Here is a 17,347-nt window from a genome sequence, read left to right on the forward strand (position 1 = left end):
AAAATGGAAAGAAAGGGAATTTTCAGTTAAGTCTGCTTTTCCCCCTTTCAGGACATATTTTAAGCCCCAAGAGACAAATATTGGGAATTTATTAAAATATAACTTGCAGAAAATCTCCTGAGCCCAACCTCATATGTACAACACCGTGTAAGAACTGCTAAGTAGGATTTGGTTGTTTGGGCCTTTTATTTTACCAAATTCCAAAAAGGACTAATGGAAACTTAGAAAATTTATTAAGAATGAAAATAATCACACCTTATAAACCAGTTATGCTTTCTACAATAGCTAACATAGAAAAATGGAATTTCAAAAAGATACTAAATCATGGCTAAGTGAAGAGTTTTCTGTATAGTGATTAGTTTTATGGCACCCTGTTTGAATGCCATTTAAAACATCATTTTTAAAAACTTCTAAGCAACTTATGTTGAATGTTTATAAAAGCTACAGGGAAGCTGAAACTATTTTAAGGGGTAAACTGTGCCTAGATTCAAGTAACACTCAGCAATTTTCAGCTGAAATGTTAACGGGGGAGGATGGGAGATTTTCTCTCTTATTCAGGCAAGTAGAAAGTCAACAGTCTTGTGACTGGAAGTAAGTCAGTCATACAGGGTTTTGCATTCTTAAAAAAAGGAACTTGTGCCCTCCGGAAGAGCTGCAGAAATTACTTCTCAAGCTCTAGCACCCGGCCCAGCAGCCTTCTGAAGCTCTAGAGTCCTGGCCAAACACGGAAAAGGTGGGTGCCAGGACAGACGTTCAGGGCAGCTTTGGAAGAAACACTAATCTGAGTTTGGGATAAGATAAAAGAAATTTTTGTTTGTTTGTTTTTGAGACAGAGTCTCGCTCTGTCGCCCAGGCTGGAGTGCAGTCGTGCAATCTCTGCTCACTGCAAGCTCCGCCTCCCGGGTTCACACCATTCTCCTTAGCCTCACAAGCAGCTGGGACTACAGGCGCCCGCCACCACGCCCAGCCAATTTTTTGTATTTTTAGTAGAGACTGGGTTTCACCGTGTTAGCCAGGATGGTCTCGATCTCCTGACCTCGTGATCCGCCGGCCTCGGCCTCCCAAAGTGCTGGGATGACAGGCGTGAGCCACCACACCCGGCCAAGATAAAAGAAATTTTTAAGTAAGATGCCAAATTGAATCATGGTATATACCTTTACAACTCTGATTGTCAATTTCTAAGTTAATGTTATTTACAGCTGTTTAAAAATGCAGTTTTGATTTATAAAAAGAGGTCTAGAGAACTCAGTTTCTACTGGGATCTGGAACAAACATTCATGCTTACAACTTTGGCCTGAACAATATACACACACGTCTGCCTATCACTGTTTGATGGCCTTATACTCACTTCTTTGGGGACAAGAGTAAAGATCTTGAAGAATGAATTTATCAATCTAGTCTTAAATTCACAGACAATGAAATAACCAGAACCATCACCCCTGAAGGCATTTATTTAAACCTTAAAGCTTTTACCTAAGGGCTGGAAACCCACCAATCCATAGGTAAGCCCCAGATACATTCAGTACACCTAAGGCGTTATGTCTTGTTACTCGTAGCCTGTGTGTGTTGAGTGGTTCCTTACTCCAGGGTGTCCCCAGGGCCAGCTGGACTTTCCAGCAGGGGTCAAGTGCACTAATGCTGGCTACTGACCAACAAAGACCACAACAGGCTTCTTAACCCTTTTGGGGCATACAAACTCCCTTAGATCTGATAGAAGTTACAGAACCTCCCTCTAAAAAGTCACAGGGACGCAAATGCCTAGTACCTTGCATACATTTTCAGGAGGAGTACGGACCTATGCACTGGGTTAGCGCTAGGGTGGGGTGGCGGGGAGGGTGCTGCAGGTCAGGCCTACACGGGGTGGATGATGGGACTTGGCTGACTGACAGGTAATGGAAGACATATGATGCTGTGACCTCTGATGATCAGGGCTCTGGTGCAGGAACGGGAGGCATCCCGCTGGGGGTCGGGGGAGGCCTAGGTGCCGTGACTTCCAATCAGGGCTCTGGTGCAGGAACGGGAGGCATCCCGCTGGGGGTCGGGGGAGGCCTAGGTGCCGTGACTTCCAATCAGGGCTCTGGTGCAGGAACGGGAGGCATCCCGCTGGGGGTCGGGGGAGGCCTAGGTGCCGTGACTTCCGATCAGGGCTCTGGTGCAGGAGTGAGAGGTATCCAGATGAGGGTGGGGGGTGGCTGGGCTTGCTGAACTGTTGGTGGAGACCTGGTAAAGCCGCAGCACCACCTGGGGGGATGGAGGTGTGGCTCTGGTGCTCCCTACTGGGGCCAGATTTTGCTTTTCCCTTTTCTTATTGTTCTTTCTTTTCTCTTACTATCCAGAAAGAACCAAATGGTATAATCCTCATATTTCATTTTTAAAGCTGCATGAGTGCAGTGTTCTCTGCCTGTTTCTTTAACCTGAAATTAGTTATAAATATGTTTGGGTTCTTGAGTAACTGTTTCCTTCTAGGATTATTGATATAAAAGAAGTGCCCACCCCTCTGTTTTACTAAACAATTAAAAATTTCTCCTCTAGGCTGTGGGGTACTATGAAGAAAAACAAAAAAGACCAACTGGTTCTCTGGTGGCAATTAGAAAACCTCCCTTCCTCAGCTAAACGAAAATCTGAAATATTTTTGGTCTTTAAAAAAAAGTTCCTTCGGGCTCTCCATCCACCCCATCCCTCTCTTACTCCTGACCCTACCTCTGAGCACTTAACACCCTTCCCTCCTGTCTTTCCAAATTCCCCGCTAGTCCAGCTTCTGTGCAACTCACCCAGAGATCTTCAGTCTCAAATTCCCATGGCACATCCCTCGCTTCCACAAAGCTGGGTGGCTGTTCTCTTCACCCATGGCCCTCCTCTCCTGTCTCCTCTGTGATCTCCACAGGCAGCTGCCCTGAACACGGCACCTTTTTCCCCTCATCACCCATTGTCTAACCCTCCTGCTAGTCTCTTCAGTGCAACTTTCACTGAACTCACTGTGGCCTTTTCTTCCCTTCTAGGCAAAGTTCTGCTACAACAGTCTGGTGCTCGGCAAACCACCTTTCTGCTGTGCAGAGGTCTCAGCTAAGGACTGGGCCAGGGGCGTTTAATCTACCTTGGGAAGTGTCTGGAGCAGTCAATGCAACACAGCATGTGGGCCAAGGCTGAGCACCTGCAGGGCCATCACACGGGCAGAGCGGCCCCGCCACCTGGCCATTCCCGCACGCCTGACCACGCTCGCCCTCACTACGGCTGTGGGCTCTCATTATGGAAGGTGCTCCATGGACACCCAGGAGGCCTCAGAAAGAGGCACCTGGGGCAAGTGGGGCCTTGAAAAGAAGTTCCCCACTCACGTGATAAAAACACACATAAATAAAAAACAGGCCCACCACACACAGGGTGGGTGGTGCATCGGGACGGAAAGCAGGTAACATGTGGACAGTGAAACATGAAAAGCACAAGCATACCAAGCGTCAACAAAGTCCTTTATTCCTATGAGAAATACTTGGGGATACAGAATGAGAAACAAATAGAACATGAAAGGAACAAACCCAGCAATCATGAAATTCAGCGCCCTCCCCTTTCCTATGTCCCACACATGCCATGAACTAGAGTCAGCAGAAGAGTGCTGCGGGAGGGGAGGCCTCTATATTGAAGGTGAGTTGCTCTCACAGCTCTGCAGCCTCTTGGTGCCGTGTAAGAACCTGGCAAATATAAAAGGATGCAGGATTATTAAAGGTCCCAGACAAGAACTCTCTTCTGCTAGCTGGGGCTGGCAGCAGTCTCTGTCTCTATGGACCCTCGGCTGCAGTGGAGCCTCAGACATCTGCGGCGGCCGGCCCCCCGCTTTAGCTCCTGAAGTGGCAATGGAAACACACGTTCACCCACGCGGCAACTCCACTTCTGAAAACGTACTTCTAACGACTACACACTCCGATGGCCGACCTCTAAGAGGTCTAATAAGACGAGGTGACAGTTCCTCTGTTTCTAAGACCTGCTGGCTAACATCCAAAGGAGAATCAGCCGTGATCACTGAGCCGAGGGGGAGGCCCCTCCGCCACGCCAACTGCCATCTGTCCACAGTAAATAGTGTGACAGAAGAGGAAAAGGAAAGGTCACGTGGCAAGAAGCAGGCAATCCATGAGAGGCTCGACAGCTCTGGATAGAAAGTCCTAGCTGAGCTTGTGACTCGTTAAGGAAAGATGGACACGAGGGTGTCCAGGCCCATCTCCCTCCCTCACGGAGGGAAGAGGCAGTGGGCAGGTGTGACAGCAGACGCTGTGGGGCGGTACTTGGAGGGCGACGGCTTTGAAAGAGTTTTACAAACTGGACTGGGAGATGCGAGTGTCACGAGATGCCGGCGAGTGGAGGCAGAACACTGGAAGGAGCAGCCAGCAGAACGAGGCCCCGAGGAAGGGAGAGGGCAGGCACGCAGCGGCGCGGGGAGGAGCGGCATGGACCGCAGCAGAGGCCTCTCCGGCCTGCGCACCCGGGTCAGCACGCTGAGGGAATTAAAGCCATTGCTTCCTCTGGGCAGTCAATGGTGAAGCGGTCCTCTGAGAGTGAAGAACAAGCGCGTGAGTTAAGGTGTTGAAGTAGAGTGAACACACCTGCAGGTGCTGCTGTGCCGAATGCGGAGCGCCTGGCTCTGCGCAGTGGCAGGCCCGGCAGGGAGGCTCTGTCTTGCCAAGTCTGTTCAGAGTCCCGTGGGAAGACGGTGAGGGAACAGAGCCGCTCAGCAACATGAGGTACAGAAAGCCACAGCAGGTAACACCAACTCTGGGCTGCAAAGACAACAGGGGCAGGGAGGCGTCCCAAGGCACAAGGAATTCCGTAAGCGGCAGTTTGGTGAGCGCGAAGGCGCAGCTGCGCGAGTGGCATCTGCTGGGGGGAGGCTTGAAGAGCCGTGCACAGCCGTCCTCAGCTCGGCGGTTCTCATCTGGAGGCAGTTTTGGTTGTCACAACTGTGTGTGGGTGGGCGCTACTGACACCTAATGGGTAGAGGCCAAGGACACTGCCAGGCCCACACCCCCACACAATGACCTGGTCCCAAATGTCAACAGTGCCAAGGCTGAGAAATGCTGCTCTAGCTTAAAGACTGTCACAAGTACCGCTTGATGTGTAAAGTTAATTTTTGCTACACCTGATAACTGCACTGTCGCTACATGGCAGTGAGATGGCGTGCTGTGCTGAGCAGGCTGTGTGGTGCAGTCTCAGGGAAAGTTACAGCTTGGTGATGCGTGGAGTGTAAGAGGAACAAATAGCCGCTCAGTTCCACAGCAACAGGGAAAACTCTACACTCAGCCAGGGCAGTAAGCACAGCTAGTAACACAGTGACCCAGTACTGAAAGACAACCAAGTAACAGTACCATAGAGGGTGCAACGAAATTCCGTGAAGGGTGCCAAAAATTCTAACATTCACAAGCAGACCACAAACACAAGCCACTTCTATGGTGGCAGGTGCAGTGCAGAAATGGTTCAGATCAACCATGGCCTGGACCTTGGAGGCGGGCGTGGCTTTGCAGCACGAGAATCGGGCGGGAACTTATAATTAAAGCGCATATGCCCGGCCTCCACCCGGGATGCTTCTGAAAGCCTCCCACTGACTCTGATGCACAGCCAGGTCTGGAAAGCAATGAACTAAATTTTAAAAAGAGGGCCAGACGTCAGGCTCACGCCTGTGATCCCAGCACTTCAGGATGCTAGGGTGGGAGGATACTTGAGGCCAGGAGTTCAGAGCGGCCTGGGCAACATAGTGAGACCCCAACTCTACAAAAAATAAAAATTATACAAAAGGAAAAAGATAACTCCGAATGAAACTGTGGAAAAGTCAACACTGAAGGGATGAAGATAATGGGATTAAGTTCCCAGCATAACCTACCTCAGGCCGAGCCTCCCCTGAGGGAAGATCCCCTCATTCTAGTAATATACCCATGAATGGTTTTGGAGGCCCGTAGTTTTAGGTGCCATATGGTTCTGGAGGATCCTGGGCTGAAACGGCAAGACAGAATGTGGAGAGCCTTGGCTTCTCCTGGTCATTCCGGTGTTGAAGCAGGCAAGTGTGGATGACGCCTCCCTGTGTCCCGCTGGCCCTTCTCCTGATTTGCACTGGCGTGTGCATTTCCTTTAGCCTCACGTTTAGCCCGTCAATGACTGCATGTGAAGGAAGACTGGCTGTTCCATAGTTTAATTTTCTAGAGGACAGCTTACATTTAGTTTTATAGATTTTCCTTTATATGTAAACTGGAATGACTGGACTTCCAGAATCTTGGATTTCTGTTTCAGTACATGTAATTCTTCTTCAGTTTGATTTTTTTTTTTTTAAAAACAGATCTTCCTAGACTCAAAATAGATTACTTTGTAAGTAAAATAAGACCAGTAGCCTCATGGAGATAACAACTCACAATTATTTTATTAATTCACATGCTCCATATTATAAGGCTGGAGTTGTGTGGATGTCTTTTAAAGGGAAGGGAGGAGGAAGAGGCAAACTCTTTGGTTTTAGGCTTCTTGGCAGGTGACTTCCTATTTATCCAATTGACACTCAGAACTGTGTATCTTAGTTTCATGCTCCCCAGCTTGAGAGGAGCCACGGGAGAAACCAACATGCTGTTTCCAGGGCACCCAGGCACAGGCGAGTCCTTTCCTCATGGAGGAAGGCTTGGTCCTATGTGGGGAGCACCACATTAAAGGCAGGCCTTGACACAGCTCTGCCATTTCTGAATTGTGCCACCCTGGAACCTGCTATCGGCTCACCATCCTTCACTGTACAACGGGGAAAACACACCCTCTTAGGACTGCTGGGAGAATTATAGGAGACAGTGAGTATAGTCTGCTCAGAGCAGAGCATCTGAACCACAGCAGGCACAAAGCAGGTATCAGTTCTTTCCATTTTGCATAATCCAGGTTTAGAAAAAGATTTAATCCAAGTCCCTGGAGTTGCTGTACCCAGAGACAGGTGAGCTCCATGGAAGTCTCACTGAAGGGCTTAGAGATGTAGTCTAAGATGGAGAGGAACAAGGGGCTGTTTTTGAAACCCACAGGAATCACAAAACAATGCCAAGTACAGTGACTCATGCCTGTAATCCCAACACTTTGAGAGGACAAGGCAGGAGGACTGCTTGAGCCCAGGAGTTCATGTTCAGCTGTGCGCAACATAGTGAGAACCCCATCTTTAAAGAAAACAGGCCGGGTGCGGTGGCTCACGCCTGTAATCCCAGGACTTTGGGAGGCTGAGGCAGGCAGATCACCTGAGGTCAGGAGTTCAAGACCAACTGGCCAACATGATGAAACCCCGTCTCTACTAAAAATACAAAAATTATCTGGGCATGGTGGTGGGTACCTGTAGTCCCAGCTACTCGGGAGGCTGAGGCAGGAGAATGGCATGAACCCAGGAGGCGGAGCTTGCAGTGAGCCGAGATTGCGCCACTGCACACTCCAGCCTGGGTGACAGAGCGAGACTCCGTCTCAAAAAATAAATAAATAAATAAATAAATAAATAAATAAATAAATAAATAAAAGAAAACAAACATAAAAAGATAAACGAAACCATAGAACAAGAATTCTCGACCTCAACACTCCTAGGCTGTGTCTGGGGAGTCTGGAGGCCGTGTGCCACATCGCATATTGGCTACACCTCGGAAGGCCGTGCAGCCCGCACCTGCTGAACAGCACCACTCCCTGCTGGCCTCAGCCCCATGGCCAGCAATGCACAGCGGACTTGGCCTCCAGAAAGCCACGGGGTGGGTAGCGCTCAAAAGCAAGGGAGATGCCCGCCCTGAAAAGGAGGCATACAAAGCACATTAATATCATTCTTTCTCAAACAAATGAAGTTGACATACTTGCAGGGGAGAATTCGGACGACATCATTCTGCTTATAGCTCTCTATGCAGACTGCACAATGATCAAAGTCTGGGTCAGTTTCCTAAAATGAAAAGTACAGAAACAAAAAGTCACACGCTGCAAGTATATAAATGGTTGGGATGCAATTCAGCTCAGAATCTTTCTGTGGCTACTATGGTAAGCAAGTGTTATAAAGTGAAAAATGATTAAAATTAATTTGTTTTTATTTGCCTAACTATATTGGCCCAAATTATGTCTAAGTCAATCTATTTTGTTTTAAAAATTATAACAATCTATATTAATTTTGTTATGATATGTCTTACAAAAATTAAGTCGGAATTCTAATTTTTTCAAGGTTAGAATCAGCTTGGACCATCATGATCTCCCCATCCCTCATTCCCCCTGCATTACTTATTGGTCTGAAGAGGTTTCACTGCTATGTTTGACACAGCCTGGAAGCTCACCAGGATGTTCACTTAAACACACACCTAAGTACAGACAGGAAAGATGGTGAGTTGAATCCCAGCAGACTGCTGTCTAGAAACCCACCCCAAGAATGGGAGCTGTGAATCTGGTCACAGATTTGGGATGGAGAAGGGTCATTGGCTCAATTCAATACTCGGTCTTCATTAAGAGTGAGAAAGAGTCAGCCAGGTATTCAGACACCAGATTAATTGATTTCCTTCCTCCTAGGACTGAGAAGGGGTTTTGCAAAAGTTGTCATAAAACAAAACATGCCAGGAACCTAAGCCAAGAAAACAGACTATTTGCTGTGTCACTGTCACTTGGACTGAAACTCAGTGAACAACTCTTGCCAGGTCTAGGAGGTACAAACTAAGATGAATTGGCTTTAATAATTAAAGGAAATAACTGTGCTGGCCCGGGATACAAAGTCAGATGGGTAGGTTAAATCCGCTCCAGGGAATTTCATACTATTGTGGCAGCTGAGGCTACCAGGCCAAGAAGGCATCTACACTGTCACCGTGGTCACCACTCCTCTGCCACTGAAATGCAAGCCGTTTTGATGCTGCTTCTATTTTCTTAAGTGATTTCCCCCTTTTCTGTTTCTTTGGTGTACAATAAAGTTCACTAAGAATGTCTTCACCCTCTGAAGCTGTTTCAAAGGCAACTAGATACGGTGGTATCAAGACAATGGGAATAAAATGGGTAAAGTCCAAGAAATTGGTAAAACTTAGGAAGACAGAGAATCATATGAAATTATCCTTCCAGGCACAAGTCTGTGCTTAAATATTAGAATTGGGTGTGGGGCAGGAGACAGTTTTCGTTTTATGCCTTTTGAGATGCCATTTTCCCATTCTAGATAACCTTGAATACTCTGAATGTAGGGGCAGCACTAAGATGCAACTGTGTCCTTCTAGCGGAGAAGCAGGGCTCTACCATAACTAGAGCTCTGAGGCGGGATGTCAGTTAGAGGTCTCCGCTACAGCATCCTGACACTGCCTCTCTCCCTTGGTCCTCCAAGCCACCAGGGATGACCCTGACATACTTTGCTCTTCTTTCAAACTGCTCAACCCATCGTAAAGAGAGCACCTTTTTAGGTGAAACTCCCTAGAAATGCAGGTCTTCAACTCTCCATGTATCTAGTGAAAAAATAAAACAACAAAAGAGACATAGCAAAGTCCCAGGAAGTACAGGAAGAAAACACATCTCCTGGCTTTTTAACGCACAAATGGTCCCACCAGAATTCTCTGAAAATGCATGCTAGGTTTTAGCAGAAGAAAACTCTGTAGGAAAACACAGCTAGAGTTACTGTAAGAAGGTAGTTTAAAATAAAGCATTAGGTGGTGTAGTTGGAGAAAATCTAACGAATGAAATGTAAACAATTAGGGTGTGTCCTCTCCCACCAAACAAAAACAAAACTGCTGGATTATTTTTACGGTGCTGAAGTTGTTTCATGACTGTACCTTGTCACCCTTCTTTACTGTCCTGGTTGTCAATTTACTGATGGCTTTCTTGGCTGCATCTCCGAGACGACGCTATGAAAATTGCAAATAAAAACAGATATTAAGTGTAAGATCTCCGAATGACGTACTTTATTTTTAAGCAATTAAAAGTATAAAGTCTCTATTTTACTACATCCCTCTCCATGTCCTACATATAAGAGAATGATAAAATAGAAAAACTGGTGGCTGTATCAAGATTCAGCATTCTGGTTGAAAAGTAAAAAGTGTTAGAACACCCTGTTAGGTCAAACAGAAATATAGAAATATAGGTCTTCAATTCTCCAGCAGTAAAAAAGTTAGGTGTCATAATTGCTGCATTTTGTGTCGAATAAACATTTGAAACATCACAGCACTATCAAACCTACTTCTTGCACACTCCAGAGCCACTCCTGCTGCTCCAATGGCTTTTGGATTCTGCTCAACGAATGATCACCATTAGGTGTGTAAATGCCGTCTTATTAAGGGAAACCTTGACCGCTCCTTGAAATTGCTTATCGCATCATCAAGTGTGAAGAGAAGGAATGCGTCACAGCTCCGCTTCTGGCTTGCTATACTATCATCCTCTGGGATCCTGGGAAGGTGTACTTACCTTCCAGGGTTGAGCTGTTTTCATTATCTGTAAGGGTGAGGGCAGAGAATCTCCAAGGCTGGATTTATGCAACATTCTCCCAGACACTGCTAGCACTGCTTGGCACCAACAACCCACAGATGAAGAGATGGTGATCCCTACCCTGGAAAAGCTCACTGAACTGGGACAGTTGCGTTAATGGTGTATACTCAAGCATGCCCAGGGCCAGGTGGCAGCACAGAGGAGGCGACCAGGAGGGGTGGGGCGAGGCAGGGGAGGAACATCAGGGAAGGTCTTGAGGAGTCGAGGCCTGGACTAAGACTGGGAAGGGGTTAGATGGGAAAGGCGTAGGGTTAGGAGGGGGTTCCGGGTGTAGGGGTAGGAGTGGGTTCCAGGCAAAGTAATAATCTAGTAAAGATAAACAGGTGTAAAGAACAGGTATGTGAAGAAAACTAAGGTGAGCATCTGCTTTCCTGTTCAAATTAGAAAGCTTTGTGCATCAGAGGGCCCTAGGAACACTCACACTGGGACAAGGGGCAAAAACCGCGACTGTCCCAGGCACATCAGGGAGACGTCACTCTAGACACATCCAGGCCTTACACTGCGGGAAAAGGCAGATGCTGCTCCTGACAGAGCAAGGCGGGGACCAAAACAACGGACATCTTAAGAATGTTAAAAACCCATAGAAACATGTAAGAAAAAATTTAGGGGAAAGTTTTAAACACACAAAAGAACAGAGAATGATTTAATAAAGCCTTCCCTATGTATCTAACATCCGGCTTCCATTACCAGTACTTTACTTCTATTTTTCATCTGTTTCCCTCTTTACTGTGTTAGATGATTTTGAAGCATATGGCAAGCATCACATAATTTCACCCATAAGCACCTCTAATAGACGCGGGCTTTTGTTAGATGCCACCGTCTTTCCTAACAAAAGTAACAATGATTAATCAACATTATCCAATACTCACACTATACTACAATTTCCCTAGGTGTTTACAGAATGTCTTTAAGCAGCTGGCTTGTTTGAATCAAGATACAAAATCCACACACTGCGTGTGGCTGCTCCGTCTTTGAAGCCTAATCTATGAGTCCCTTCTGTCACGCTGGTTTTAAACCACCTTATGGAGATATAATTGACTTAAAATAGACTGCATATATTTAAAATCTACACTCTGACATATATTTAAAGTTACAGTTTGAAGTTGCATATGAAATCTACACTGTTTTCATGACCCATGAAAACCTAACTACAATCAAGACAGTGTATCTACCACATCCCCAAACCTCTTTGTGCCCCTTCCTAATTCCCTCCTCCCGCCACCCCATCCCTCCATGATCTACTTTTTGCTGTAACAGTTTGCAACGTCATGAGTTTTCCATAAATGGAGTAGATACAGTATGTACTACCGTGTGTACGGCTTCTTTGACTCAGCATGATTATCTTGAGATTAAGCCACCTTGGTGCATGTTTCAACAGTTAACTCCTTTCTAATGTTATCTAGTATCCCACTGAAGAGATGGCCCACAATATCCTTTCACCTGTTGATGGGACATCTGCACTGTGGTCCAGTTTTTGGCTGTACTGAAAAGCTGACAACAACATTCTCAATTCTTTGCATGGACATATGCTTTCTTTTTTCCTGAGGTAAATACTACAAGTAGAAAGATGGGCTCACCTGATAGTTGTCTGACTTTTATTTAAGAGACTGCCAAAGTGTTTTCCAAACTGGGCATATTATTTCACATTTGCAACAGCAGTACATGAAAATTATAGTTCCTCCACATTCTCACCAACGCTTGGTATGGTGAGATTTTGTGTTTTGTTTTGTTTTTAAGACAAGGTCTTGCTCTGTTTCCCAAACTGGAGTACAGTGGTGCAAACACGGCTCACTGCAGCCTTGACCTCTGGGGCTCACTCAAGTGATTCTCCAGCTTCAGCCTCTGGAATAGCAGGAACTACAGGGGTGCACCACCATGACCAACTCATTTTTTTATTTTTATTTTTGTAGAGACGAGGTCTCACTATGTTGCCCACGCTGGTCCCAAACTTCTTGGCTCAAGCAATCCTCTTACTTCGGCTTCCCAAAATGCTGAGATTACAGGTGTGAGCCACGGCATGCAGCCTCCTTACAGTTTTAATTTGCATTTCCCTATTGTAATGATGTTGACCATCTTTTCATGTACTTATTGGCCATGTGTACATTGTCTGTGGTGAAGTGTCTGTTCATGTGTTTTGCCTATATTTCTGAGTTGTTTTGTATTATTGACTTTTGAGAGAACATTATATATTCCAGATAAAAATCCTTTTGCATGTATTTTCCCTCACTTTATGGCAGTTTTTAATTTGATGAAGTCGATTAATCATTTTTTCATTGGTAGACTGTGCTCTAGTATCATATTAAGGAAGCTTTGCCTATTTCAAGGTTACAAAGACTTCCCCGTTTTCTATTCTAGAAACTTTATAGTTTCATACTTTGTATTTAGGGTTCTGACTCATTTTGTGTATTCTGTCAGGTACAGATGAACTTTTTTTTTTTTTTTTTTTGCATATGGACATACAATTGTTCTAGAATCATTTGTTGAAAAGGTTGTCCATTCTCCACAGAATTACCTTTCTAAATCTGTCAAAAACCAGTTGTCCATAAATGTGTGGGTCTATGTGCGGACACTATTGTACCATGCATCTATTTGTTTACCATTAAGGAAATACAATCCTGTCCTGATTTCTGAGGCTTTGTAATAGATCTGAAATTAGGTGGTGTTAACCATCCCACATTTCCTTTCTATTCTAACATCCTTGTGGTTTTTCTTGATATTTTGCATTCCCATATGAACTTTAGGATCAGTTTGTCCATCTGTATGATAAAAGACATCAGGGATTTACAATGAGATTGTGCTGAATGTATACATCCACTTGGGGAGAACTGGCATCTTAACAACATTAAGTCTTCCACTGAACACTGTGTATGTGTCTCTCCACCTACTTAGTTCTTGATTAATTTCCTCAGCAATAGTTAGTTTTCATTACATAGGGCATATTGCATATTTTGTCAGATTTATTGTTAAGAATTTCCTATTTGTTGATACTATGGAAAATGAGATTTCTTAAAATTTAACTTTCTTAGAGATAGGGTCTTGTTATGTTGCCCAGGCTGGACTCAAACTCCTGGGTTCAAATAATCTTCCTACCTCAGCCTCACAAGTAGCTGGAACTACAGGTGTGCACCATCTGCTTGATGAAAATGCATTTTTTAAAACCAATTCAATTATTCATTACTCATATATAGAAATAAAATTAATTCTTTCATATTGATCTTGTATCATGGAACCTTGTTAAATCTACTGTTGGTCTTTTTCATAGATTCCAACATATCTTCTACACAAAATTTCTACAGAAAATAATGTTGTCTGTAAATGAAGACAGCTTACTTCTCCATTTCCACAATGGATGCCTTTTACGTCTTTTCCTTTTTACTTACTGTGCTGGCTAGAATCTAAAGAACAACGCAGAAACAGAAGTGATCAGAGGACACATTCTTCTCTTGTTCCTAATGTTAGAAAAAAGAATTTAGTCATTCACCATTAAATATAATGGTGGCTGTCAGTTTTTCATAGATGCCCTAATAGTTTGAGGAAAGTTTAAAAATCAGGAATCGATGTTGGACTTCGGCAAATATCTTTTCTCCATCTATTGAGATCATACAGTTTTAGCTTTTTTGGCCTGCTAATATGGTAATAATACATTAATTTTTGAATGTTAAATGAAACTTATATTCCTGGAGTAAACATCACCTGGTCATGATGAATTTATATATATTGTTAAATATAATTTGCTAAATTTTTTAGAATTTTTGCATCTATGTTCAAGAGGGGTCCTGGTCTATAGTTTTGTTTTGTAGTATTTCTGTCTAGTTTTGGTATTAGGAATGATACTGGTGCCATACAATGAAATTGGAGGTATTCCTGCCTTTTCCACATAAGTTAAGCATTTGAAATTAAAATCTGAAATGCTCCTAAGTATGAAACATTTCCAGTGCCAACATGAAACTCAATGGAAATGCTCACTAGAGCATTTTGCATTTCAGAATTTTGGATTTGGTATGCTCAAACGGTAAGTATAATGCAAATATTCCAGAATCTGAAAAATTTCTGGTCCAAAGCATTTTGGATAAAGGGTACTCAACCTATAGTTTGTTTGATATTGTTATCATAGCTGCCCCTTGAACATGGAAACACCCATCTCCATCAAGTCATCTCCTATTAATTTAATTACTCTGGTGTAGTATCTATTTGCTCTTGAATTTCTTCAACATCCTCATCTTGAAACCCTTTACCCCCTAACTTTTTTTTTTTTTTGCCATATCCACAATCTGTTTCATGATTTCCTTGACTGGCTCTATCATAAATCCTGTGAAATCATGTACTACGTCTGGACACAGTTTTCCCCCATAGAAATCTTTTGTTTAGACTTTCATGGCATTTCCTATAATAATAATGACATCTTCAACAGTGCCATCTTTCCAGACTTTTGTGATGTTTTATCTGGATTCTATTCTACAGCATTAAATGCTTTACATAGCACACTGTGCATACTAAGCCGTAAGGGTCCTTAGGACCCCCTGCTCCAGAGGTTGAATTAGAGGCATGTCTGGGGTCAAGAAGACCACTCTGAAGCCTTCAGTATTGAATTCATGGGGTTCTGGGTGGCCAGGGGCATTATCCAATATCAAAAAAACGTTAAAAGGCAGTCCTACCCTGGCAAGGTACTTCCTAATTTCAGGGACAAAGCACTGATAAAACCAATTCAGAGGGTTCCCACTATTCGGTCCTCCCTGTTTTGCAATTAAAAACCGGCAGATGGTATTTATAATTTCCCTTCCAGGCTGGGGTTTAGTAGCTTTATCAATAAGGGCAGTCTTGATCATAGACCTGACTGCATTTGCACAAAACAAATGCCTGAAGTCTTAATTCTCTCTTCTCTACCTTACTAATAAACGTCCTTTGTGGCACATTCCCCCCAAATAGGGCACTTTCATCAATATTAAAAATCCGTTCACAAAAATAACCTTTCTCCTCAATGATTTTCTTAATGAAATCTGGGAACCTGACCTGACTGCTACTTCTTGATCGTCAAAAGCTACTTCTCCTGTTATCTTGTCATTTTTAAAGCCAAATCTCTTTCTAAACTTTTCAAACTAACGTTTGCTGCCATTAAGTTCTCCAGTGCTATATCCTTTGCTTTCCTTTTAAGTTGTCATATAATGACTTTTCTTTTCCTCAAATCACATTGGATACTACAGGTATGCCTTCCTTATAGAAATCCTGCACCCACATAAAAGCTGCAAAAGGTATTTATAAAAAGTATGAAGTTTTTGTGCCTGTTGGTGTAGCTATAGCAATGGCTTCATGAATAGATCTTTCTGTTCTCTTGTGTGTTTTACAATGATATGCTAAGTCATTCTTTGTGAAATGGCAGCACCTGCAGCTGAAGACCTCTATCTATGGTACAAATCAAGCAATACAACTTTTTCTTGTAACGTCATGACTTCTCTCCGCTTCTTGGGAGCATTTCCAGCAGCACTATGGCACTTCATACAGGTCCCATGGTGTAATATTCAAGATTCATGATACTGCACTAAACACATTGAAAACTACGTGAGAACCACAAGAGGTCACTTTTACTGCAATAATCAACCTAATGGAGGGACGAACTACTCATAAGCGTATGTCACATGACATTTCGAGTGGACACTGGCAACACTGGTGATCACAATAGCAACAGGTGGCTATGAAATTATTACATTAATACAGTACGTACTACTGTTAATTTTATGCGGTTATGATTTAACATGGTTTACATTTCTTCCAACTGTGAATGGTGCCATGTATTTGTTTTAATAATTTTTAACTTTTTACAATGGATTTTTGTATATTTTATGATAGTAAATGATCAAATAGACTAGTATCTACATGTATTTTATACATGATGACATACATTTCTCCATTTTTGTGTGATCTCTTCAATTTCTTTCATCAGTATTTGAGAATATTGGTTAAATTTATTATTCTTATGTATTTTATTTTTATGTGACTATTGCAAATAGGACTGCTTTCTTGATTTCCTTATTACCCAGTTTGTTACTGGTGTACAGAAATGATACTAACTTTTGTACACAAACTTTGTATTCTCCAACTTTACTGAATTTATCAGGTTTATGAGTTTTTGGTGAACTCTTTGTTTTTTTTCTACATATGGTCACATAACCTGAAAAGGGAGACAACTAACATTCTCTTTATGATATGGATGCCCCTTCCTCCCTTCCTTTCCTTCCTTCCTTTCTTCTATTTTTTTTTCTTAGAGACAGGGTCCCTGCTCTGTCACCCAGGCTGGAGTGTAGTGGCGTGATCATGGCTCACTGCAGCCTGGACCTCCTGGGCTCAATCCATCCTCCTGCCTCAGCCTCCTGAATACCTGGGACTATAGGCACACACCACCACACCTGGCTAATTTCTATATTTCTTGTGGAGAAAGGGGTCTCCCCACATTGCCCAGGCTGGTCTTGAACTACTTGGCTCAAGTGATCCGCCTACCTTGGTCTCCCAAAGTGCTGCGATTACAGGTGTGAGCCACCGAGCTTGGCCACCTTTTATTTCTATGTTCTGACTGCTCCGGCTATGACTTCCAGCACTATGTGGAACAGAGGGGGTGGTAGGTAGAAGTGGGCATCCTTCTCTTGAACCAGTTCTTAAAGGAAAGTCTTTCAGCTTTTCCTAATCAATATGATGTTAGCTGTGGGTCATGTGTATCTTTCACTATATTGAAGTATGTTACTTCTATACCTAATTTGCAAAGAGTGTTGAATTTTATCAAACGCCTTTTCTGTGTCTATTGAGAATCTGGTATTTGTTGTTCCTTTATTCTGTTGATGTGAAACATCATTACTATTGACTTGCAAATGCCAAAACATCCTTCCATCCCCGGGACAAATCC

At 43.6% G+C, this 17,347-nt stretch overlaps 1 protein-coding gene across 3 annotated transcripts in view; it reads right to left on the minus strand.

Annotated features, from left to right (window-relative positions):
• RNF130 (ring finger protein 130) overlaps positions 1 to 17,347 on the minus strand; it is a 161,121-nt gene that overhangs the window by 59,012 nt on the left and 84,762 nt on the right. For all 3 annotated transcript variants that reach the window (XM_009450321.5, XM_009450322.5, XM_001143540.8), the window contains exons 4-5: positions 9,747 to 9,818; positions 7,821 to 7,903 (exon numbers count right to left, since the gene is read on the minus strand). In XM_009450321.5, coding sequence (XP_009448596.3) covers positions 7,821 to 7,903; positions 9,747 to 9,818 — 155 coding nt within the window. The remainder of the gene's footprint in view (positions 1 to 7,820; positions 7,904 to 9,746; positions 9,819 to 17,347) is intronic.

Source organism: Pan troglodytes, chromosome 4, assembly GCF_028858775.2.
Source record: "Pan troglodytes isolate AG18354 chromosome 4, NHGRI_mPanTro3-v2.0_pri, whole genome shotgun sequence".
Classification (NCBI taxonomy): domain Eukaryota; kingdom Metazoa; phylum Chordata; class Mammalia; order Primates; family Hominidae; genus Pan; species Pan troglodytes.